We start from the raw sequence: 23808 nt of genomic DNA, 5'->3' as shown, positions 1-23808 counted from the left end.
TTGGAGTACTGTGTCCAGTTCTGGTCGCCTCATTATGGGAAGGATGTGGAGGCGTCAGAAAGGGTGCAGAGGAGATTTACCAGGATGCTGCCTGGATTAGAGAGTATGGATTATGAGGAGAGACTAAAGGAGCTAGGGCTTTACTCATTGGAGAGGAGGAGGATGAGGGGAGACATAATATTTTGTACACCTCTATCATGTCTCCCCTCATCCTCCTCCTCTCCAATGATATAAGAGGAATAGATAGAGTGGACAGCCAGCGCCTCTTTCCCAGGGCACCAATGCTCAACACAAGAGGGCATGGCTTTAAGGTAATGGGTGGGAAGTTCAAGGGAGATGTCAGAGGGAGGTTTTTCACCCAGAGTGGTTGGTGCATGGAATGCGCTGCCTGGGGTGGTGGTGGTGGAGGCTGATACATTGGTCAAGTTCAAGAGATTGTTAGATAAGCATATGGAGGAATTTAAGATAGAGGGATATGTGGGAGGAAGGGGTTAAATGGTCTTAGGTGTGGTTTGAAGGGCGGCACAACATGGTGGGCCGAAGGGCCTGTATTGTGTTGTATTGTTCTATGGAGACAGGGGGAGACACATTCACACACACACATATAGACACACAGAGCAAGCCAAGCCCCACCTCCTCCCCAACCCATAACATGGAGGGGGTGGGGCTTGGCTTGCTCAGGTCCCATGAGCAAACCTGACAGCAGACAGAGAGAGACTCTGGGCTGCTTCCAGTTATTCACACGTCACTATGGAAGAGGAGCTCAAACCCCAACTGATGTGGTTTGGGTTGAGTGTTGGGAACGGGGAGGGCTCCTCTTCTCTTCCTGCTTTCGTTGTGGTTCCTCAGACCTGTCCTGGCCTGACTAGAGAAGTCCTTTGCCTCAGTCATTTCCCGGACCCTGCACCCACCCTCCTGGACCTCCTCCCTCCCAACACTTGCCACCCACCTCCCAGGAATTCCTGGCATCAGGGGAACACTGCATTGTGAACCATCCCGAGGTGATCCAGTGGGAACCGCTGTGACCAGGCCCTGCTCCAAATGTCAGAAAACCCCAGCTGTGCCAACAGCTCAGAGACACAAACGTTCCCCACCCCCACCCCACAGCCCATTCACATGCAGCTCAGACCAAAGGGAGGAATACCCCATTTGTGACGTGTCAGCACACAGGCAGATTGGGGTTCGGTGGCAGCCCACAGGCAGCTCGGCACAGCTGGCAGCCCGCGGGAAGCAGGGCTCATTATGGTGGCAGCCTGTAAACGGCCACAAAGTGCTGCAGGGGACTGCACCAAGGAACCCAACGCTGTGGACAGGGTTTGGGATTTATACTTGGTGACAGCAGGAACACGCGGTTCACGTCCAGAGAAAGAACAAAGTCACTGCACGGAGACACCAAGGCAATTTGAAATGACTGCACTTTCATCCACTCCAAACCCTGGGCTGTGATACAGAATACATCACCTTACCTAATGCCGGTCTTACCTAAAGCCAGCCCTCCAGCTCTTCCCGAGACCATGTCTGGGCCATCCCCAGGTAACTGCCCTGCCTGATACCTTGCCCAGTAAAGATCGGCTGGTCAGAGCCTGGGAACTCTACCCCAGCTGCTCTTCCCTCTGGGGGGGATGTCGGAAAGTCCATGACACAGAGTAAAGCCAAGGGGAAGATTCACCAGACTGGGGAACAAGTCAAGGCTCCAGATACTGATCTACACAGATACGAAAACTTTAGTTAGAGGCGCATCTTAATTAAATTAATTAATATTTTGTTTGGTTGGGAACTGGTTTCAAGGGGTCATCACATTGCAGTGGTCCCAGAGGTAAAAGAAATGGACCATGGAACACTTTGCAATGGAAGTGCCCCAAGCAACAAACTTCTGCAACGTTGCGGTCAGTGTACAGAGCGAGGGACGGTTGGCTGAGGGCCCTCCCTCCATGTCCTGGTCCTGGACTGCCCGCGGGAGGGAGGGAACCCCCACCCCATCCCGTTAAAAAGAGAGGAACTCACTGACCTGGAGCTGGCAGAAGTCCTACTTTTCCTTCGGCCATCCTGGTCAACAGGAGCCTCTCGCTGTGTGTGGGGCAGACGTCAGGTGTCAGGGAGCGGCTGCACACAGTCGGTCAGCATCACGACAGGGTCACCTCCTGCAACAGAAGGAAAAAAGAACTTGCAGCTCTGGACGGACACAGACAGCGTCAGAGCAACCCACGGACACAGAGTGTGGAGGAGGTGCCGAGGACCCACTGCACCCTATGGTGCCACTCTGAGTGGCAGCGTCAGGAGCACGGACTGTGCTCTCTGCTCCAGGCCTCACTCCAGCTGGCAACCAGACCTCAATCACCACTGCAGCCACACCGACCCACCAGTGTAAGCACGTCAGAGGAAAACTACTTTAAACCTTACAACGAGCAGTTTTAATGCACAGGGAACAGGATTACACTGTGAGCAATAATGCAAGAGAGGGAGAATACACCTCATGGAATACTGCGGTAGTGTAGGGAGTGACAGAGAACACAGACAGTACAGACCAGGAACAGGCCCTTTGGCCCACCATGTCTGTGCCAAACACGATGCTGAATTAAATGAAATCCCTTCTGTCTGCACACGATCCACATCCCTCCATATTCACGTGTCTGTCTAACAGCCTCTTAAACGCCTCTCTCGTATCTGCCTCTAGAACCACATTCCAGGCACCCACCGCTCTCTGTGTAAAAAAACTTGCCCCACACATCTCCTTTAACCACCCCCCCCCCCCCCCCCCCCGGCAATTAAATGCATGCCCTCTGGTATTTGACATTCCTACCCTGGGAAAAAGATTCTAACCGTCTACCCTATCCATGGACATAGAACACAGAACAGTACAGCACAGGAACAGGCCCTTCAGCCCACAATGTTGTGCTGAACTAATTAAACTGGTTATTAAATGCCTAACTAAACTAATCCCTTCTGCTTACATAACGTCCACATCCCTCCATTCCCTGCACATCCATGTGCCCAGCTAAGAGCCTCTTAAACACCTCTCTTGTATTTACCCCCATCCCCACCCCTGGCAGCACGTTCCAGGCACCCACCACTCTCTGTGTAAAAAAAAACTTGCCCCACACATCTCCTTTGAACTTTGCCTCTCACCTTAAATGCACGCCCTCTAGTATTAGACATTTCAAACCTGGGGAAAAGATACAGACCGTCTACTCTATCTATGCCTCTCAATCTTATAAACCTCAATCAGGTCTCCCCTCAGCCTCTGCCGCTCCAGACAAAACAACCCAAGTCTGTCCAACTTCTTCTTATAGCTAATACCCTCCAATCTAGGCAGCACCCTGGTGAACCTCTTCTGCACCTTCTCCAAAGCCTCCACATGCTTCCTGTAATGGGGCGACCAGAACTGCAAAAATATTCCAAGTACGTCCCAATGGAAGTTTTATACCGCTGCAATGTGACTGGCTGACCCCTATATTCAGTGTCCCGGCTAATAAAGGTAAGCATGCCATATGCTTTCTTTACCACCCTATCCATGTGTGGCCATTTCTGGACTTGGATCCCAAGATCTCTCTGTACATCAACACTGTTAAGGGTCCTGCCATGAAGTGTATATTTTCCCTTTACATTTGACCTCCCAAAGTGCAACACCTCACACTTGCCCGGATTAAACTCCATCTGCCGTTTCTATATCCTGCTGTATCCTTTGACGACCTTCTACACTGCCCACAGCTCCACCGATCTTTGTGTCGTCTGCAAACTTACCAACCCACCCATCCACATTTTCATCCAAGTAATTTACAATATTTATGAACATTTGGAGAGGTATAATATGATTAGGAATAGTCAGCATTGCTTTGTCAAGGGCAGGTCCTGCTTTACGAGCCTGATTGAATTTCTTGAGGATGTGACTAAACACATCGATGAAGGGAGAGCAATAGATGTAGTGTATATGGATTTCAGCAAAGCATTTGATAAGGTACCCCATGCAAGGCTTATTGAGAAAGTAAGGAGGCATGGGATCCAAGGGGACATTGCAGTGTGGATCCAGAACTGGCTGGCCCACAGAAGGCAAAGAGTGGTTGTTGAAGGGTCATATTCTGCAATGGAGGTTGGTGACCAGTGGTGTACCTCAGGGATCTGTTCTGGGACCCTTACTCTTTGTGATTTTTATAAACGACCTGGATGAGGAAGTGGACGGGTGGGTTAGTAAGTTTGCTGATGACACAAAGGTTGGAGGTGTTGTGGATAGTTTGGAGGGCTGTCAGAGGTTACAGTGGGACACAGATAGGATGCAGAGTTGGGCTGAGAAGTGGCAGATGCAGTTCAACCCAGATAAGTGTGAAGTGGTTCATTTTGGTAGGTCAAATATGATGGCAGAATATAGTATTAATGGTAAGACTCTTGGCAGTGTGGAGGATCAGAGGGATCTTGGGGTCCAAGTCCCTAGGACGCTCAAAGCGGCTGTGCACGTTGACTCTGTGGTTAAGGCGGCATATGGTGTATTGTCCTTCATCAATCGGGGAATTGAATTTAGGAACCGAGAGGTATTGTTGCAGCTATGTAGGTCCCTGGTCAGACCCCACTCAGTTCTGGTCACCTCACTACAGGAAGCATGTGGGAGCCATAGAAAAGGTGCAGAGGATATTTACAAGGATGCTGCCTGGAATATGGAGCATGCCTTATGCAAGCAGGTTGAGGGAACTCGGCCTTTTCTCCTTGGAAAGACGGGGGATGAGGGGGGTCCTGATAGAGGTGTATAAGATGAGAGGTATTGATTGGGTAGGTAGTCAGAGGCTTTTCCCCAGGGCTGAAATGGTGGCCACAAGAGGACATAGGTTTAAGGTGCTGGGGAGTAGGTACAGAGGAGATGTCAGGGGTAAGTTTTTTTACTCAGAGAGTGGTGAGTGTGTGGAATGAGCTGCTGGCAACGGTGGTGGTGGAGGTGGATACATAGAAACATGGAAAACCTACAGCACAATTCAGGCCCTTCGGCCCACAAAGCTGTGCCGAACATGTCCCTACCCTAGAAATTACTAAGCTTACCCATAGCCCTCTATTTTTCTCAGCTCCATGTACCTACCCAACAGCCTCTTAAAAGACCCTATCGTATCCGCCTCCACCACTGTGGCACCAAATGCCAATTGTCAAATGCCTCACTGAAATCCATGTGGACAACATCCACAGCTCTACCCACATCAATAACCTTTGTCACCTCCTCAAAAAACTCAATCAAGATGTGACCTGCCCCACATGAAGCCATGCTGCCTGTCCCTAATCAGGCCATGTTTTACTAAATGCATGTAAATCCTTTCCCTAAGAATCCTCTCCAACAGCTTCCCTACCATTGATGTGAGACTCACTGGTCTATAGTTTCCTGGATTATCCCTTATTTCCCTTCTTGAACAATGGAACAACATTGGCTACTCTCTAGTCCTCTGGGACCTCACCTATTGCTAGGTGAGGATACAAAGATCTTAGTCAAAGCCCCAGCAATCTCCTCTCCCGCCTCTGTCAATAACCTGGGATAGATCCCATTAGGGCCCAGGGACATCCACCTTGATGCTCTTCAAAAGACCCAGCCCCACCTCCTTCCTGCTCTCAACATGCCCCAGCACATTAACATGCCCCACACTGCTCTCACTGTCCTCCACGTCCTTTCCCCCGGTGAATACTGACGCAAAATCCTCATTTATACCTCGCCCACTTCCTCTGACTCCAAGTATAAATTCTCTCCTTTATCCTTGAGTGGTCCTACCCTCTCCCTTTCAACAGGACTGGACAGAGTAGATGTGGCTAAGCTGTTCTATGAGGTCCCCTCTCATTCTATGTTTCTAATGTTTCTGGGAGGTCCCCTCTCACTCTTCTGTACTCCAATGAGTACAGTCCAAGAGCTGACAAACGCTCATCATATGTAAGCCTTTTCATTCCTGGAATCATCCTCGTAAATCTCCTCTGAACCCTCTCCAACATCAGCACATCCTTCCTGAGATATGGGGCCCAAAACTACACACAGTATTCCAAATGAGGCCTCACCAGTGCCCCGTGGAGCCTCATCAACACATTCCTACTTTTATACACTTTACCTCTCGAAATGATTGCCAACATAGCATTCGCTTTCTTTACCACCGATCCGACCTGGTGGTTAACCTTTAGGGTATCCTGCACGAGTACCCCCAAGTCCCTTTGTACTTCTGTACTTTGAATTTTCTCCCCTTCTAGATAATAATCTGCCCATTTATTTCTTTTTCCAAGTGTACAACTGCACATTTCTCAACATTGAATCTCATCTGCCATTTCCTTGCCCATTCTCCTAAACTATCTAGGTCTCCCTGCAACCTTCCTGTCTCTTCAATACTCCCTACTCCTCCACCTATCTTGGTGTCATCTGCAAATTTAGCCACAAAACCATTTACTCCATCATCCAAATCGTTAATGTACAAGGTAAAAAGAAGCGGCCCCAACACCGACCCCTGCGGAACATCACTAGTAACCGGTAGCCAACCAGAACAAGATCCTTTTATTCCCACCTTTTGCTTCCTGCCAACCAGCCAATGCTCCACCCATTCTGTTATCCTACCTGTAATTCCATGACCTCTCATCTTATTAATCAGTCTCTTGTGCGGCACCTTGTCAAAGGCCTTTTGAAAGTCTAACACACAACCTCCACAGCCTCTCCCTTATCCACCCTACCTGTGATTTCTTCAAAAAACTCCAATAGGTTGGTCAGGCAGGATCTTCCCTTCACAAAACCATGTTGGCTTGGACCTATCTTGCCTTGCACCTCTAGGTGTTCCATAACCCCATCCTTGAGGATCGATTCTAATAACTTTCCCACCACCGACGTCAGACTAATAGGTCTGTAATTTCCTTTATGCTGCCTCCCACCTTTCTTATACAGCGGAACTACATTTGCGACCCTCCAGTCCTCCGGAACCATGCCGGAGTCTATCCATTCCTGGAAAATCATCACCAATGCCTCTGCTATCTCTAAAGCCACCTCCTTCAGAACCCGGGAATGCACCTCATCCGGTCCGGGAGACTTACCTGTCTTTAGTCCATTTAGCTTTCCTAGCACATTCTCTCTAGTAATCTTAACTGAACTCAGTTCCATCCCTTGAGACCCCTAACCGGTATATTGCTGATGTCCTCCACAGTGAAGACCGATGCAAAATACTCATTTAGTTCCTCTGCCATCTCTTTATCATCCATTATAATCTCTCCCGCACCGTTATCCATTGGTCCTATATCAACCCGTGTCTCTCTTTTACTCTTCATATCTTTAAAAAAACTCCTAGTATCTTTTCTAATGTTATCTGCCAACTTCCTTTCATAATTCATCTTTTCTTTCCTAATGACCTTCTTAGTTTCTTTCTGCAGGTTTTTAAAAGTTTCCCAGTCTTCTGTTTTCCCACTAATTTTTGCTTCCTTGTATGCCTTCCCTTTTGCTTTTATTTTAGCCTTCACCTCTTTCGGGCACAGGGTGGTGATAGGTAGTTGCAGGTAAGAGATAGCGATGGGCAGGTCCGGGGGAGGAGGGGAGAGCAGATCCACTGGGGGATGGGTCAAGGGTGGGGAGGGGGAAAAAAAGGGGGGTGGGGATAGAAAAAGAGAGAAAGGCTAGGAAAAGGAAAAAGAGGCGTGGTCGGGGGATGTGTGGGGGTAGGGGAGGGAAGGGGTGTGGGAGATTTTTCCCTGTTCTTCTTCAGTGCTGAAGAAGGGTCCTGACCCGAAACGTTGACCGCCTGCTTTTCTCCGCGGATGCTGCCTGGCCTGCTGAGTTCCTCCAGCATCGTCGTGTTTTTCATCTAGATTCCAGCATCTGCAGTTTCTCTGATCAGCTGGTCTGTAAACAACTCCCACGTCAGATGTGGACTTGCCTGATAACATCTGCTCCCAATTACCTCCCCCCAGCTCCTGTCTAATAATGTCATTATCCTTATTCATAACTATCTTAAAACTTAAGGAGCTGTGGTCACTGTTCCCAAAATGCTCTCCCACTGAAAGTCTGGAGGTCCTGCTTTTTAAACTTGCTACCTAACTCCCTAGAATCACTTTGCAGGACCTCACCTCCCTTCCTGCGTATGTCATTGGTATCAGTGAGGAACTCGACCTCTGGCTGCTCACCCTCCCTTTTCAGAACATCCTCTGCCTGCTCAGAGACGTCCCTGACCCTGGCACCTGGGAGGCAACACAGCCTTCTGGAGTGTCTCCTGTGACCACAGAAAGAACATGGGGCAGAGACTCACAGGGCATTTACTTGGAGCAAGACTGTGCAGAATGAACACACAGAGCCCTCACCCACTCCTTTTATTTACCTTATCTCATAGCTTGCTTAATAGACGCTTGGAATGAGGTATTCGAAGCAACAATAGTTTCAAGCAACAAACCATCTGCAGGAGGATCTCAGCGGGTTGAACTCACAGACTTGACTGGAGAAACTCATCAGGATCTGGTGCAGGGTTTTACCCGAAACGCCGACAGTTCCTTTCCTCCATGGATGCTGCTCGACCCGCTGAGTCCCTTCAGCACAGTGTTTGTTGTTCTAGATTCCAACAACTGCAGTCTCGTGTCGAACAATAGTTTCCAAATGTCGAAAGGTCTGATTCAGGATATCGACACTGGCTGATTAATATGCTAATGTTATCAGTTTCAAAATGTGAAGCAGATTTGAAGGATTAACAAACATTGCACTCGAAAAAAATCCACCCAGAGGCATTTAGACAGGCACTGAAAGGGGCAAGGTGTAGAAGGGTACAGTCCTAATGGGGGTGAATGGGAATAGTGTAGATGGGCATTGAGGTTGCACGGACGTGCTGGGCTGAGCGGCTCGTTTCTGTGCTGCACTACTCCAGGGCCATTAACGATGAAATACAAACCCAACTGCTCAGGGGCTAATTGTACAAAGTCAGCACAGAGCTGGGGTTTGACCAGAGACAAGCGGCACATCCAAGGGGGTTCTCTGCCCCACCGTTTGTCTCTCAGCACACTGTGCCCTGGCTACTCGCCCACTCTACCCGCAGCAAGCGCTCTTCCCCCAACCCCAGCTCGCTCCTGACGGACACTGCTGGCATCAGTCTCAGTGGTGGGAATCTCAGCAGGAACAAACACCAAGTCCCAGCGCATGCTGGGGCAGGAAGGCAGCTGAAGTTCCACCCTGCCAGGCAGCAGCTTCTTGGACCTTGGTCCCTTCAGTACCACACATCCCCGAAACCAGACCTGGTGATGGGTGAAGGAGAAGATGGAGCTAAACTTGTGCTAACCTCTGGTCTTTCTGGCGGAGTCGAGCCACTGACTGGATACCAGGAAATGAGGAAGATCTGGAAGTGGCTGCACCTAGACCGTAGGTGTGTGAAGGACTCATCACATGGGGATTGGTGAAGCTGAGATAGTTCTGCTAGGGGCAGATACTCACAGAGGTGCACCAAGTCATGAAGACGTTCGATGGAGTAAATAATGAGTTTTCCCTTGGCAGTGACCAGAGGACATGGAAGGGTGATGATTGACACAGGAGTGAGGGGGTGAGAGGTTAACACAGGCAAGGGATCCTGACCTGGCTTCCCTGGAAGGATGGACGGCAGGTAGCTGGAGCAAAGTCCTGGGAATAATCAGACAGCTCGGTCTGCAGAGCTATGTGAGCTGAAAAGTCCTCAGCTCATTGTTTTTGTCATTGACAGGAGGCGGACATCACTTCAGTGCTGACATTCATTGTCACCCCACCACATACCACCCACAACTGCCCAGAACCAAGGGCAGTTAACGTTGGCAGATGTTGCACTTGAGGAAGTAAAGGATTAAAAACTGTCACCATACCTATAGCTGATAGAAAAAATACCTCGCAAGCAAGAGCTCGCAAGCTGCTGACTCATGAATAAGGTGTTAATTGCTGTGTCCGGGACCTTGGTGGCAGGTCAATATACCAAACAAGGGCGGTGGGTGTAATAAACAGACTGGAGGAAGCTTGTTTTAAACAATGAGGGTGAGACCTGTTTTTGAATCTCTTGATTATAACTCAGTTCTGTTGGACAATAGGTGCGATGTCTGTCTTTGGTTCTCTGAGATCTGACCGAAACTCGTGGAGCCGAATTCATTAAGCGTGTGTGACAATATCTGTATAAATCACTGTATGCTGCTTTGGACTGCGGAGAGCTCCGATAAAGACTCTGCCTGAGAGTTTGAGGAGAATTCAGTATACTGCTAATAAATGCGCTTTAACAGAATTAATCTGTGGCACTGTGTTACTTTGCAGCGGACAGGAGTGGGAACTCAAAATCGGGACAACACACTGACAAGGGCAGATTTATTTCCCTTGAAGGTCACTAGAGAATCACAAGGTCATTTACAACATTTCGACCCGTGATAGTTATTGCCAATAGGGGAAGACTTTTTAAAACAACTCCAGATTTAGTGGTTAACTTCTCCAGCTGCCACGGTGGGATTTGAACTCGTGGGGTTGCTCTCCCAGTAACTCCGAGAGTGTTGCTGCTTCATCCTTTCATACTCTAGTAGGTTACACATCAGCAGCCACACATCCCTTGTACACTTTAAATTATTTGTAAGGTGGAGTTAACTCTCCCAGCCGAGCCAGTTCTGGAACAATTCCCTCTGATCACAGCCGGCCAAACTCTGGGCTGATCCCAAGTCACTAAAGAACTCTGGGCTGATCCCAAGTCACTAAAGGAACCATCTGATTTGGAGCACGTGAACATGGACATTAACTTTGCCAAATTATTCAATTTGTGTCCTCAGCCCCCGACTTCACTCCCTGTCCACTCATGGCTACGTGGCCAGATTCTGCTCTGACTCCATCTACAAGCTGGCAGATGATACCGCCGTTGTAGGCCGTATCTCAAATAACGATGAGTTGGAGTACAGGAAGGAGATAGAGAGCTTAGTGATATGGTGTCATGACAACAACCTTTCCCTCAATGTCAGCAAAACAAAAGAGCTGGTCATTGACTTCAGGAAAGGGGGCTGTGTACATGCTCCTGTTTACATCAATGGTGCTGAGGTCGAGAGAGTTGAGAGCTTCAAGTTCCCAGGAGTGAACATCACCAATAGCCTGTCCTGGTCCAACCACATAGAGGTCACAGCCAAGAAAGCTCACCAGTGCCTCTACTTCCTCAGGAGGCCAAGGAAATTTAGCATGTCCCCATCGACCCTCATCAATCTTTACCGATGCACCATAGAAAGCATCCTATCTGGATGTATCACAGCTTGGTACGGCAACTGGTCTGTCTAAAACTTTAAAAACTTCTTTAAAACTTTATTTATACAGCACAGTAACAGGCCCTTCCAGTCCAATGAGTCCGTGCCATCCATTTATACCCATGCTAACCTACTCGTACGTCTTTAGAACGTGGGAGGAAACCGGAGCACCCAGGGGAAACCCACGCAGACACGGGGAGAACGTACAAACTCCTTACAGACAGCGGCCGGAATCAAACCCCGATCGCTGGCGCCGTAATAGCGTCGCGCTAACCGCTACACTACCGTGCCACTAAGACTGCAAGAAACTGCAGAGTTGTGGACATAGCTCAACACATCACAGAAACCAGCCTCCCCTCCATGTACTTCGTCCACACTTCTTGCTGCCTCGGTAAAGCAGCCAACATAATCAAAGACCCCTCCCATACCCAGACATTCTCTCTTCTCCCCTCTCCCATTAGGCAGAAGATACAAAAACCTGAAAGCATGTACCACCAGGCTCAAGGACAGCTTCTCTCTCTGCCTGGCAGATGTCCAATATTGGAGCCCAATGGCGGATTAGTTTGCGTTTTCGGTGGGGTGTGTGTGTGTGTCTTCCAGTAGCTGGAGGAGCGCTGCTTTGTGCCTGTGTCTCTTTACCTGCTGACTCTAGACCAGAGTTATGAGGCTAAATACCAGAAGTGAAGTCTTGCAACAGATGGACAGAGTAACCCACAGTGTACGATAAAATGGACTCTTGACCTCACAATCTACCTCGTTATGACTTTGCACCTTATTGCCTGCCTGCACTACACTTTCTCTGGAGCTATAACACTTTATTCTGCATTTTGTTATTGTTTTCCTTTGTACTACCTCAACACACTGATTTTAATGAAATAATCTCTATGGACAGTATGCAAGACAAAGTTTTCCATTGCAGCCCACTATTGTAACAATAATAAACCAATTATTTTGAAATCGTCAGCTCCAGCTTCCTGTCAGGGAGATGAGCAACACATTGGAGCAGCTGGATGACGTCACTGGACACCAGCCAGAGAGCCAGGATCCAAATCAGGCTGAGAACGTGAACCTCAAAAACCGAAACAAAAGACTGGTACCAGCGAGAAGCTGCTAACTGTGCAGTGACAGGGATCTGCCGGGGTACGTTAGCTCTAACCTGTGAGAGAGGACACTTTGCCGTGGCAACCAGAGACGTGCAATAAATAACAGAAACCAGAGCAAAATATTGCGGAGACTGGAAACACAAAACAAATCAGAGTCAGCAGGTCAAGAGTCAGTGTTCCAGGTCAAGGACCTCTCATCCAAACTGGAAAAGTGGGAAGACAGATGTGCCGTAAGTTGCAGAGGAGAGGACGTCTGATCAGGTGCAGGTCACGTTGTCAAGGTAACAAGGTAGTCAGAGACAGAAGAGAAAAAAACAAATTGAAGCTGAGACATCCAGCAACATACAAACAGCTGCTGATCCCAGATTGCTGGTTTCCTCAGATTCAGCCTTCTGAAGGGAGTGTTGTCATCCCCACTAAACCACTTCCCCCTCACAGCACCTTCCCCAGGCAACACCCCATCCTTTCACCTCTTCCCTTCCCACCATCCAAGGACGCAAACAGTTCCTCCAGGTGAAGCCACACCTTCTGATCTAGTGATCCGCACATGGGTGTTCACCCTGTGGTCTCCTCTACATTGGAGGAGCCAAACCACGATTGGGCGGTCACTTTGTGGAGCATGTGTTCAGTCCACAGGGGTGACAGTGCACTGCCGCCTGACATTGAATTCTCCACCCTGTGTGGCTTCCTGTACTGTCACGACGAGGCCCACGCAACCTCGAGGAATACCTCATCTTCTCTCTGAGAACGTTGCGGCCCTCGAGACTCATCAAATTTTACCCCTCACTTCGTCCTCTGTTCCTGCTCTTTCCACAGATGTGGTTGTTTGTTTCTCTCAGTTCTTTTCCCTGCTGCCTCCCACTGATGTCATTTTTTTCAGCTATTGTTACCTTGACAACCCTGATCACAGATGCTCCCTCTGGTCTCCTTGCACACTCTCCTCAGGCTTCTACTTCTGCCTAAGATCCTGCACCTGGAACGTTGGCTCTGATTCTCTCCGCACAGATGCTGCTGGATCTGCTGAGCACTTCTGCCTATCCCACCAAGGAAACCAGCAACACCCATCATCACTGCTTTCCATGAATCCCCCCCCCCACCCCACCCCACCACCCCAACCTGCTTCTAACATCAGCCCTGAACCTTCATTTCCCAGTCTGTGCCCACGGCCTTTTACTGTGATTGAAATGCAAAAAAAAAATGACCTTTTCTGTCCCAGTGTCTTGTGGAAAGAATCCCCTTCCCAACCAGGTGGCAGGGTGACACTTTGAGAGCTGTTTCTTGAGGCTCTGACATCGGCCTCCTGTTCCCCACCGGCTGGTTGGTGTTTCTTGAGATGGAACCACTGATGAGGAACTGGATTGACCAGGACCTGCTCTTCCTGCAGCTGAGCTCAGTTACTGTCGGGGCACTGTTGCTGGTCACTGGGGCAGCCAGGGACAGCAGGTAAGCTGTGCTCTCTGTCTCTCAACATGGACCTAAATTCTCTACTGGTTCCACCACATCTACCTCCAATTTGTGCCGTTGTGTGTGGCCTGAACATCTCAAGGTGATTTGTCAACTGGCACCTGGCGGACACAATGCCGGATTATTGTAAAAATAATTGCTTCCTCCCAGAACACCCCACAGCACAGACCGACACCAAAGACATCAGGAGGCTCCCAGGGTGTGCCTGAGAGGGGTGTCAAATACAGACACCTGCTCTGCAGCCCCCACCCCAGGGGCACCACCCTCAACTAAGCCCCCACCCCAGGGGCACCCGCCTCAACCCAGCCTCCACCCCGGAGGCACCCCCATCAACCCAGCCCCAGATTTGGGTCTTGCTCCAAAGAGAAACTTTGCAAGTATTTAATCACCTTAAACACCTCAACCGGACCATCGCACCGTCTTCCAACTTGTTCTTCATTCCGTCCTGGGAGGACGGACAGATCACCCTGTTGTAACTTCACTCCTTAAATTCTGGGATAATTCTGGTGAACTTCTATAGCACAGCTCCAAACCCTGCCTGGAGGGACCCTGTGTCAATTTGAAGCCCATCAGAATTCTATTCATTTAAACGTTACTGGAATCACAGAAATGTTTGAATTTACAGCCTGTCTCCAGGTAACAAACAGGTTCCGTTTTTTCAGATGTCCCTTAAGTCAATTTTGTCCATAAGTTGGAAAATCGCTCGATATGGTAACTACACCTCCTCAGTACTGTAATGAATGGCATCAAAATCAATGACATCGACAACTGATTAAAACAAAAACTATCACTACAAGTGAAGGGAGTTCTGCTGTTAGTTAGAACAAACATATGTATGTAGGTCGGACTTTGGAATTTAATAACATTATGGGAGCTCGTTCGTACATAGGGGATGTCCGTAGGTCAGTGTCTGTAACCTGAGACAATACGTGGTCATGATTTCGCTGTGTCTCAAGTTTCTCTGAATCTTTAACAAAATAATATAAAGTGCAGGGAATGCATTCCCAGTAGAATAAATGCACATTTCGGAAAAGTTAACTTTAATTCCTTCTGAATCCCCTCGCAGCTTCCCAACACAACACAAAACCCTGAGCTCAGCACTAAATCAGCACAGTCAGCCCTGATAACATCAGGAACTCTCCCTGCTGTGCCAACTCTCACAGCTAATCAAACCCTTGTGTAATCATCTCAGAAACTACAGCACTAAAATAAAGTGACTTTGAACACAAATAGTTAAAATCACCAAAACTGGAACATGGATGCCCACCCGGTGTGACATCGGGAGATGACCCCCCTGTGATGGGTCTCACTGGGGTGGTCAGGCCCCGGTGAAGCTCGATACACCAGCCGAACACTCCCTGACCACAGGTTTCAGAACATTTGTACTTCCACAAATGCAGAGTCAGACCATTGCACACGTTTCACTTCCTCATCAGTTATGAGCTGTCCCACTGATTAACCTTCACTCTTCCATAACGGCCCCATTCCTCACTCCGGGTCAGGCTCCGTCACTCCCACAGTGTCCCCTCCCTCTTGCCCAACTCTGATCCCCCAGGACCAGCCTACCCTTCCCTGTCCCATCAGCTCAGCTCACAGGCTGAGGACTGGGGTCCCTGCCCTTTGGGACCTCCGTTCCACCACACAACCCCCTACCCTGTTCTCGCACATCATCCCCTGGTCTCTCCTCCCCACTGGCTCTGTGGCCCACCCCCCTACAGGTCCCCGTTCAGTCTGAACTGAAGGAGTCCAATCTCTGCTCTGATCTTTCCATTGCCGGCAAGGAACTGACAGGTTCACGATCCGACTGCTGCTTTTATGGGGTTTCATTGGATGGTGTTTGTATTAGAGATGTCGGTGGGCGATCTCCGCCCGGACACACAGGTCCCGCTTGTCCGTGTGGACAATCCAACAGCTGCTCCTTCCTCCAGCTGCCTGCGTCATGTACCAGCTCTCCACAGCCTCCCGACTCTTTGCTGGGACTCCTGCCACTGAGGGTGAACCAGATGAAACCTGGCCAAGCATGGGAAGTCCCATTAAATGTGGAGAGAAGGCTGGGAAAACGGTCAACAGCAGGGCGTATAACTGGGGACAAGGCACAGGGAGAACCACGAACACAAACGGTGGATCCATCTTCACTCACAAAGAAACAAATAACCTCCCAGACACATTGGGGAACCAAGGGTCTAGAGAGCGGGTTGGTATTAGGAGAGAAAAGGTGCAAGGGAAGTGAATGAAGTAACAGAGGACAGGCCTCCAGCCCTGACGAGCTACAAGCCTGAGGCCTGGGAAGCAGTGAATGAATTGGTGGAGCTGCCTACGTTCTTCGACTTTGGAGCAATCCTGCAGAAAGGAGTGGCTGATGTACTCCCAACGCACCCCCCCCAATCCCCGCAGAAACCAAAAGCAGTGAATCACAGACCTGTAACTGCGCCACAGGAGAGGAATGTTAGGGCATAAGAAATAGGAGCGGGAGGAGGCCATCTGGCCTGTCGAGCCATCTCTGCCATTCAGTAAGATCATGGCTGATCTGGCCGAGGACTCAGATCCACCTCCCTGCCTTTTCCCCATAACCCTTCATTCCCCTACAATGCAAAAATCTGTCTAACTGTGACTTAAATAGATTTAATGAGGGAGCCTCTACTGCTTCCCTGGGCAGAGGTTCACTATTCTCTGGGAAAAGCAGTTTCTCCTCATCTCCATGCTGAATTTGAGGCTATGTCCCCTAGTTCTAGACTCACCTACTAGAGGAAACAACCTTCCTGCCTCTGTCTTATCTATCACTTTCATAATTTTACATGTTTCTATAAGATCCCCTCTCATTCTTCTGAATTCCAGCAAGTACAGTCCCAGGTAACTCAATCTCTCCTCATAGGCTGGAATCAACCGGGTGAACCTTCTCTGCACCACCTCCAAAGCCAGTATATCTTTCCTCAAGTAAGGAGACCAGAACTGCACGCAGTACTCCAGGTGCAGCCTCACCAGTACCCTGTACAGTTGCAGCATAACCTCCCTGCTCTTAAATTCAATCCCTCCAGCAATGAAGGCCAACGTTCCATTCGCCTTCTTGATAACCTGTTGCACTTGCAAACCAACCTTTTGCCATTCATGCACAAGCACTCCCAAGTCCCTCTGCACAACAGCATGCAGCAATCTTTCACCATTTAAATAATAATCTGATCTTATATTTTTCCTTCCAAAGTGGATGACCTCACATTTACCAACATTGTACTCCATCTACCAGACTCTTGCCTACTCAGTTACCCTATCTATATCTCTCTGCAGACTCTCCACATCCTCTGCACAATTTGCTCTTGCACTCAATTTAGTGTCATCAGCAAACTGAGATATGCTACATTCAGTTCCCTCTTCCAAACTGTTACTGTATATTGTGAACAGTTGCAGGCCCAGCACCGACCCCTGTGGCACCCCGCTTTGCCAACCAGAGAAACACCCATTTACCCCAACTCTCTGCCTTCTATTAGTTAACCAATCCTCTATCCATGCTAATACCTTACCCCCAACTCCATGCATCCTTATCTTATGGATAAGTCTTTTATGCAGCACCTTGTCGAATGCCTTTTGGAAATCCAAGGATACACATCCACCTGTTCCCCTCCGTCCACCGCGCTCATTGCATCCTCAAACAATTCGAGTTCATTTGTCAAACAGGACCTGCCCTTCCTGAACCCATGCTGCGTGTGCCTGATGGAACCACTTCTATCCAGATGTCTCGCTATTTCTTCCTCAATTATAGCTTCAAGCATTTTCCCGGATACAGACGTTAAGCTAACTGGCCTATAGTTACCTGCCTTTTGTCTACATCCTTTTTTAAACAGCGGTGTGACATTTGCTGTGCTAGGAACTATTATAGAATAACAAGGTTATTGGAAAGCATTAACGGGATGAGACAAAGTCAGCATTAGTTCTGACGAGGACATCAGAGGGCCTGGAGTTGTGAGGATGTAACTGGGAGTGTAGATGAAGCAGAACCAGGCGATGTGCTGTCTACAGAACTGCAGAACACGCCTGTACTGACCTGGAGAGAGACAGTGGGCAAACAGGTCCTTTTCCAGGCGGCAGGCAGTGAGCAGTCCCGTACCACAGGATCAGTGCTGGGATCCCGGCTACTCACAATACTCACAGTGATCTGTGCAAGAAGTAAATGTAGGATCTCCACGGCTGCAGACCACACGAAACTGGGGCAAAATGTGACCTGTGAGGGGGATGCAGAGAGACCCCAGTGTTGGGCGATTGGCAAATGCATGGCAGATGCAGTTTAATTTGGATAGATGTGAGATTCTCCACTGTGGTTTAATGACCCGAATGGGCAAACGGAAGGCGCAGTAACTAACACCCGAGCCCTGCCTCGGGTACAATAAGCAGCCCTGAAGGCAAATGAAATGTTGGTGTTGAGCGCAGGACAGGAGGGGGAGGTCGGGCTGCACTGTACGGGGTCTGGGTTCGCAGTTCCCTCCGTGATTCTGGTACCCTCGTCCCAGCGAGGATATTTTCACAGGACTGCAGTGGGGGGTTGGTGAGACCGATTCCCGAGAAGTCAGGGCGGACGGACCAGGGCTCTGGGGGTCCGGGAGAGGCCGGGCAGCGGCAGGGGTCGGGCCAGGACGGTACCGAGAGCCGAATGTTCCCAAAGCAGTTGGGAAAATAGCTGAGCGCTTATCCAGGGCGGGCAGAGCCCGAGGGTCGGCGGCTCCAACACAACGGACGGCGGGGTCCGGACGGGCCGCCCGGCTGCCTGCGCTTCACCGGCCCGGGGCGGGGGGTCCGCTGACCCACCCCCGGTTTAACAGCAGCCTGGGGAGGGATCGCCCGGGGCCGCGGGGAGGGATCGCCCGGGCCGGGAACGGGCGGCAGCGGTTTGCAGATGTGTCGCCGTTTGTCCAGATGTTTCTCCGCGGCGCCGAACCTCCACATCTGTGGGTGTCCCGGCGCTCCCTCCCCCGGACCCCCGGCGCTCCCTCCCCCGGACCCCCGGCGCTCCCTCCCTCCCCCGGACCCCCGGCGCTCCCTCCCCCGGACCCCCGGCGCTCCCTCCCTCCCCCACCGGACCCCCGGCGCTCCCTCCCTCCCCCCGGACCCCCGGCGCTCCCTCCCTCCCCCACCGGACCCCCGGCGCTCCCTCCCTCCCCCCGGACCCCCGGCGCTCCCTCCCTCCCTCCCTCCCTCCCCCACCGGACCCCCGGCGCTCCCTCCCCCACCGGACCCCCGGCGCTCCCTCCCCCCGGACCCCCGGCGCTCCCTCGGCTGCCGGTACCCACCTCGCTCCTCATCCCCGGTCTCGGCCGTTCACCGAGCGGCCGCCGGCCAATCAGCAGCGCAGCGGCCGCTCCTTCCCCATTGGTCCGGGCCGGCGATGGACGTGCGAGCTGACCAATGAGAGGGGGCGCGCTGGGCCGTTGGAAGTTACACAACCGCGTTCCCAGGGAGGGTCCCGGAGCGGAGCCCCCCCCTCCCCCTCTACCCCCCTCCCCCTCCCCCTCCCCCCCCTCTTCCCCCTCCCTCTCCCCCCCTTCCCCCTCCCCCTCCCCCCTCCCTCTCCCCCCCTCTTCCCCCTCCCCCCCTCTCTCCCCCCCCCAAGCTCCCCAGCCCCCGGTCCTGGGGAGCGGAGTCCGGCCCCCCCCCCACACCCAAACCCGGCTTCCCTCCCCCGCCCCCCCCACTCCCGGTTCCCCCCCCCGGGGATTGGAGTCCGGCCCCCTCCACTCTCCCCGGGTCCCCAAACCCCCTCCCCCCCACCCACGGCTCCCCACCCCCCCCCCACAGTCCGGCCCCCCGGCCCCCCGGTCCCGGAGTCCGGCCCCAACAACCCCCCCCCCTAGTCCCCCGGTCCGACACCCCGGACCCCAGCGCCAGTCCCGGAGCCCAGCCCCCGGGGAAACGGTTCACGGGGCCGCTGAGCCTGATGCCGGGTCCCTCTCCCCCCACAGACCCGGCCCGGCCGCCGAGCTCCCCCCGCGGGCTGCGCCGGGTCCCCGCTCTTCATACAGAACCGTTCGTGGCTGCAGGACACCTCAGCCTGCGCCTCACTGACGGAGCCGGCTCTCTGCTTCAATGACTGCCCATCGGGCACAGAAAGCTCCCATGGTCGGGCTGTGCCGGCCGCTCACCCTGGGCCGAAGGGCCGTTCCTGTGCTGCTCATTTACCGTGCCCTTGCAGTGATGTGTGGGATTGGTCCGCACACCAGGGACAACGCTGCAGCTTCTCCCCGACCTGACCGCTGACACCTGCGGGACACTGCACGTCTCCTCCCGCGGGGCGCGGCTGCGAGTCCGGCCCCACAGCAGAGCCCACGGCTCACACCCCACAGCTGGACGGTCCCGACCGCTGCAGCCCCCCCGCAACACTTGAACCAACCGGCACACCCACACTAACGCGGACTTTTGTTGAGTTTGTTGTTCATAATTGTTCTTTCTTGTAAAAAAAATGTGTATGATTTGATGCATTTCTTGTGAATGCTGCCAGTCTGATGCAGTGTCCGTGATGCTGCTGAAAGTACTCGCTGCCCCTGTGCGCACACGGACTTGTGCAGATGGCGATAAACCCGACTCTGACTTCAACAGTTGGGTAACATCAGACGTCAAAGGTGGTGAACGATGGAGGCCCCAGACTGAGAGCAGGGAGGGGGGACTGTGGAACGCAGACCCAGGGAGGGGGGACTGTGGAACGCAGACCCAGGGAGGGGGGGACTGTGGAACGCAGACCCAGGGAGAGGGTGGTGTGGAACGCAGACCCAGGGAGGGGGGACTGTGGAACGCAGACCCAGGGAGGGGGGACTGTGGAATGCAGACCCAGGGAGGGGGGACTGTGGAACGCAGACCAGGGAGGGGGGACTGTGGAACGCAGATCCAGGGAGGAGGGGACTGTGGAACGCAGATCCAGGGAGGAGGGGACTGTGGAACGCAGACCCAGGGAGGAGGGGACTGTGGAACGCAGACCCAGGGAGGAGGGGACTGTGGAACGCAGACCCAGGGAGGGGGGGACTGTGGAACGCAGACCCAGGGAGGGGGGGACTGTGGAACGCAGACCCAGGGAAGGGGGGACTGTGGAACGCAGACCCAGGGAGGGGGGGACTGTGGAACGCAGACCCAGGGAGAGGGTGGTGTGGAACGCAGACCCAGGGAGGGGGGACTGTGAAACGCAGACCTTGGGAAGGGGGGGGGACTGTGGAACGCAGACCCAGGGAGGGGGGACTGTGGAACGCAGACCCAGGGAGGGGGGACTGTGGAACGCAGACCCAGGGAGGGGGGACTGTGGAACAGAGACCCTTCCACTTGCTGCAGTGGACTCAACACTGGTGGCGAATGGGGTTACTCCAGAGGTTTGTGGGTGGAATACCCACGGCAAACTGGTGTTGCCAAGTGCTTCAGTCCCTGCTGAACTAATTCCTTCTCCACCCCGATCCTGCCACCATAACCCCCCCAGGACAGTCAAGTTTCAGTGAGGTCTGAGGTAGTGTTTGGCCTCACAGTGTTGTGGGGAGTGGCACAGTGAGCCTCGGCTTCCATCGATACAGGGGGAGGGACACAGTGGAGCTGGGACTGGGTCCATACAAGTTATTGGGGTGGGGAACAGTGAGATTCGTACTGTTCAGTCATGGATATGGGATGGCGGGCAGGTCTAATCAGCATGGGGCTGGGACGTGGGGTTACTGGGGGAGTGAGGTTCAGGCTGGGTGCGTACAGGGTCACAGGGGAGTGGGGTTCGGGCTGGGACACGGGGTTACCGGGGGAGTGGGGTTCAGATGGTGGGTACGGTGTTACCAGGGCAGTGAGGTTTGGGTGGCAGGTACAGGGTTACGGGGGAGTGGGGTTTGGACAGTGCGTACAGGGTTACCGGGGGAGTGGGGTTCGGGCAGCGGGTACAGGTTTATGGGGGGGAGTGGGATTCAGGTGGCGGGTACAGGGTTAAGGGGCAGTGGTACCGAGAGTGGACTTGGGGGTTTTGAGACAAGAACTCCGGGGAGAGCTGTGTCACTTTGGAACGTGGGGAGTGAGAGGAAGGGTTGAAGGTGTTGGTTGGGTTGGGATGGAACGTTACTCCTGCTCTAGCTGACTGTAGGGGGGTGTAGAGTTGACAGACAGGAAGTAGAACAGCTGTGTCATAGAGTCACAGAGAGACAGCACAGAAACAGGCCCTTCAGCCCATCGAGTTTATGCCATCAACACCCCTGGTGGGGAGCTGTCGACCAGGGTGAAGGGAAAGCACAGCTGATGAGAAATGAAGATATGATGGAGGTATTATCCAAGTGTGGGCTTCTCCTGTTGTGCAAGAGATAACACAGCAAGACCCCACAGTCATCAACCAAGGATGACAACAGAATTGGTGCACTGATGATCAGGTGAACATTGGCTGGTCTTGTCAGAGGAACTCTAGAATGGGATCTCTTCTGTCGACGCAAGGCAGCCTTGGTTCAACCCACCCTCCTCACTGCAGTCTACCCCAACATCAGCCCCCTAATCAGCTCAAGCTGAACCCACGGGTTCTCGCTCAGACATGATCATGACGGCCTTATTCATGACAAAGTTGTGTACATGTGTCAGCAGCTGGTAAAGAGCCAAACTCTAGTTCAAAATGAAGATTTCATTTGCCTTCCGTATGCTTCAAGTATTTACTGCTCTGCCACCTGCCTTTGTAGCATTTAGGAAGTTAATTCAGAAATCAGCATGAAACCTGACTCAAACCAAAGCCGAAATAAACAGAGCAACATTTAACCATTGATGCCAAGCAATTTATTCAAACTTAGGTTGTTCCCCTGTTCACCCAGAACACATGCAGCATAGAGAACAACTATCAGCAGTGGTCAGTGATCGCAGACATCAGCAGGGGATTCTGACAAGCTCCGAGTCCACTCCCAGGGGCTACTCTGCCCACCCGGGATTCAGATTTACCTCAAGAAACAACTTTTAAAACCTTTGTTCTGGGCATTTTCTGTACAACTGTGATTGGCCAGCAGAGTGCCCTGCTGTAGGTTAATGTCAGAGCCTATCAAACAATAAGCATCAATTAATCAATATCTCTAAGGGAAAAAATAAAAGAAGTTAATCATGAATTAACAAGTTAACATAAACCATGTGAACTAAGTATTTGTAAAATTCGCTATCAGACTTGGATTCTAACTGTTAAACCCGGAAGCTTTCAGTAAATTCAATACAGTCTGCACTGTCCATCAACTAAAATTATTAAAAATCAAACCAAAGCTGTCATTGATTCAGTAAATATTACTAATTATACTTCTCCTTTAATTGTTGTAACCCCAAGGTAGGGCAAGAGCTGGGAGTGTGTCAGGGTGCGGGGTCTGGTTACAGAGAGGAGCTGCAGAAAGCAGCAGGGTGTGTCCCACACACACCCCGCCTGCACGCAGAAATTCAGCATCCATCAATCACTACATTCTAGCAAAGTTACAATAGTTACAGAGCAGGACACAGGAAAAGCACGACGATTATGTTCCGCAGAGGTGCAGTTTGTCTCTTAATGGAGGGAAATAGAAAGTAAATATTTTTATGCTGATTTGTCAAAAGAAAAATTCCCTGATAACTGAAATATAAAGCTGACTCCTGTTGTCCGGGTGTTTGACTGGACTTCACCCAAGACGAGACACCAGGAACTGCGGGGGTCCAGTATAACAGTGCCCTTACTGCACCCACATCCTCCACTTCACTGCCACATGTCTCGGGCGTCTCCGTTCTCATGGAACTTGTGCAGGTGGTCGGAGTACCTGGAGAAAATAAAGAGTCCAGATTAGCAGCCCCGCACAGAGGGCAACGTGCAGCAACTCCTGCCTGTTACTGCCTGAAACTGGCCACAGTGTAGACACTGGCCAGAAAAGACAACACCTATGGTGTTGGGACTGGCATCATTTCCAGGCAGCTGGGTTATGTTTATTGGTCAAGGGACCTCTGGTCAGTCATCATGTCCAGGATCATCAGGACAACAGAATGAAATGCACTGAAGGTATTTTTTTTAACAGAACATCTAATTGCTGATATTAATTTAAAACAGGCTTTAATTATTCAATTTTAACCAACACAAGAAAAAACA

At 51.5% G+C, this 23808-nt stretch overlaps 2 protein-coding genes across 9 annotated transcripts in view; both read right to left on the bottom strand.

Annotated features, from left to right (window-relative positions):
• LOC127581246 (SH2B adapter protein 2) overlaps positions 1–20098 on the bottom strand; it is a 120666-nt gene extending 100568 nt beyond the window's left edge. Inside the window, exons 1-3 of one of the 7 annotated variants that reach the window (XM_052035439.1) lie at positions 19028–19180; positions 17788–17964; positions 2009–2141 (exon numbers count right to left, since the gene is read on the bottom strand). The gene's annotated coding sequence lies outside the window, so the exon portion shown is untranslated. Of the gene's footprint in view, positions 1–2008; positions 2142–17787; positions 17965–19027; positions 19181–19913 lie in introns of those variants that run through there. The other 6 variants (XM_052035443.1, XM_052035445.1, XM_052035440.1 and 3 more) reach the window with 6 other exon arrangements.
• Positions 20099–22472: 2374 nt separating this feature from the next.
• The window catches only part of LOC127581520 (protein CASP-like), a 489061-nt gene continuing 487725 nt past the window's right edge, over positions 22473–23808 (bottom strand). The window contains exon 23 of one of the 2 annotated variants that reach the window (XM_052035997.1): positions 22473–23485. In XM_052035997.1, coding sequence (XP_051891957.1) covers positions 23425–23485 — 61 coding nt within the window. In that variant the 3' untranslated portion in view covers positions 22473–23424. The remainder of the gene's footprint in view (positions 23486–23808) is intronic. The other variant, XM_052035996.1, reaches the window with a different exon arrangement.

Source organism: Pristis pectinata, chromosome 21 (genome assembly GCF_009764475.1).
Source record: "Pristis pectinata isolate sPriPec2 chromosome 21, sPriPec2.1.pri, whole genome shotgun sequence".
NCBI classification, from domain to species: domain Eukaryota; kingdom Metazoa; phylum Chordata; class Chondrichthyes; order Rhinopristiformes; family Pristidae; genus Pristis; species Pristis pectinata.
Note: the sequence above shows the minus strand (reverse complement) of the source record. Positions and strands in the feature narration are given on the sequence as shown.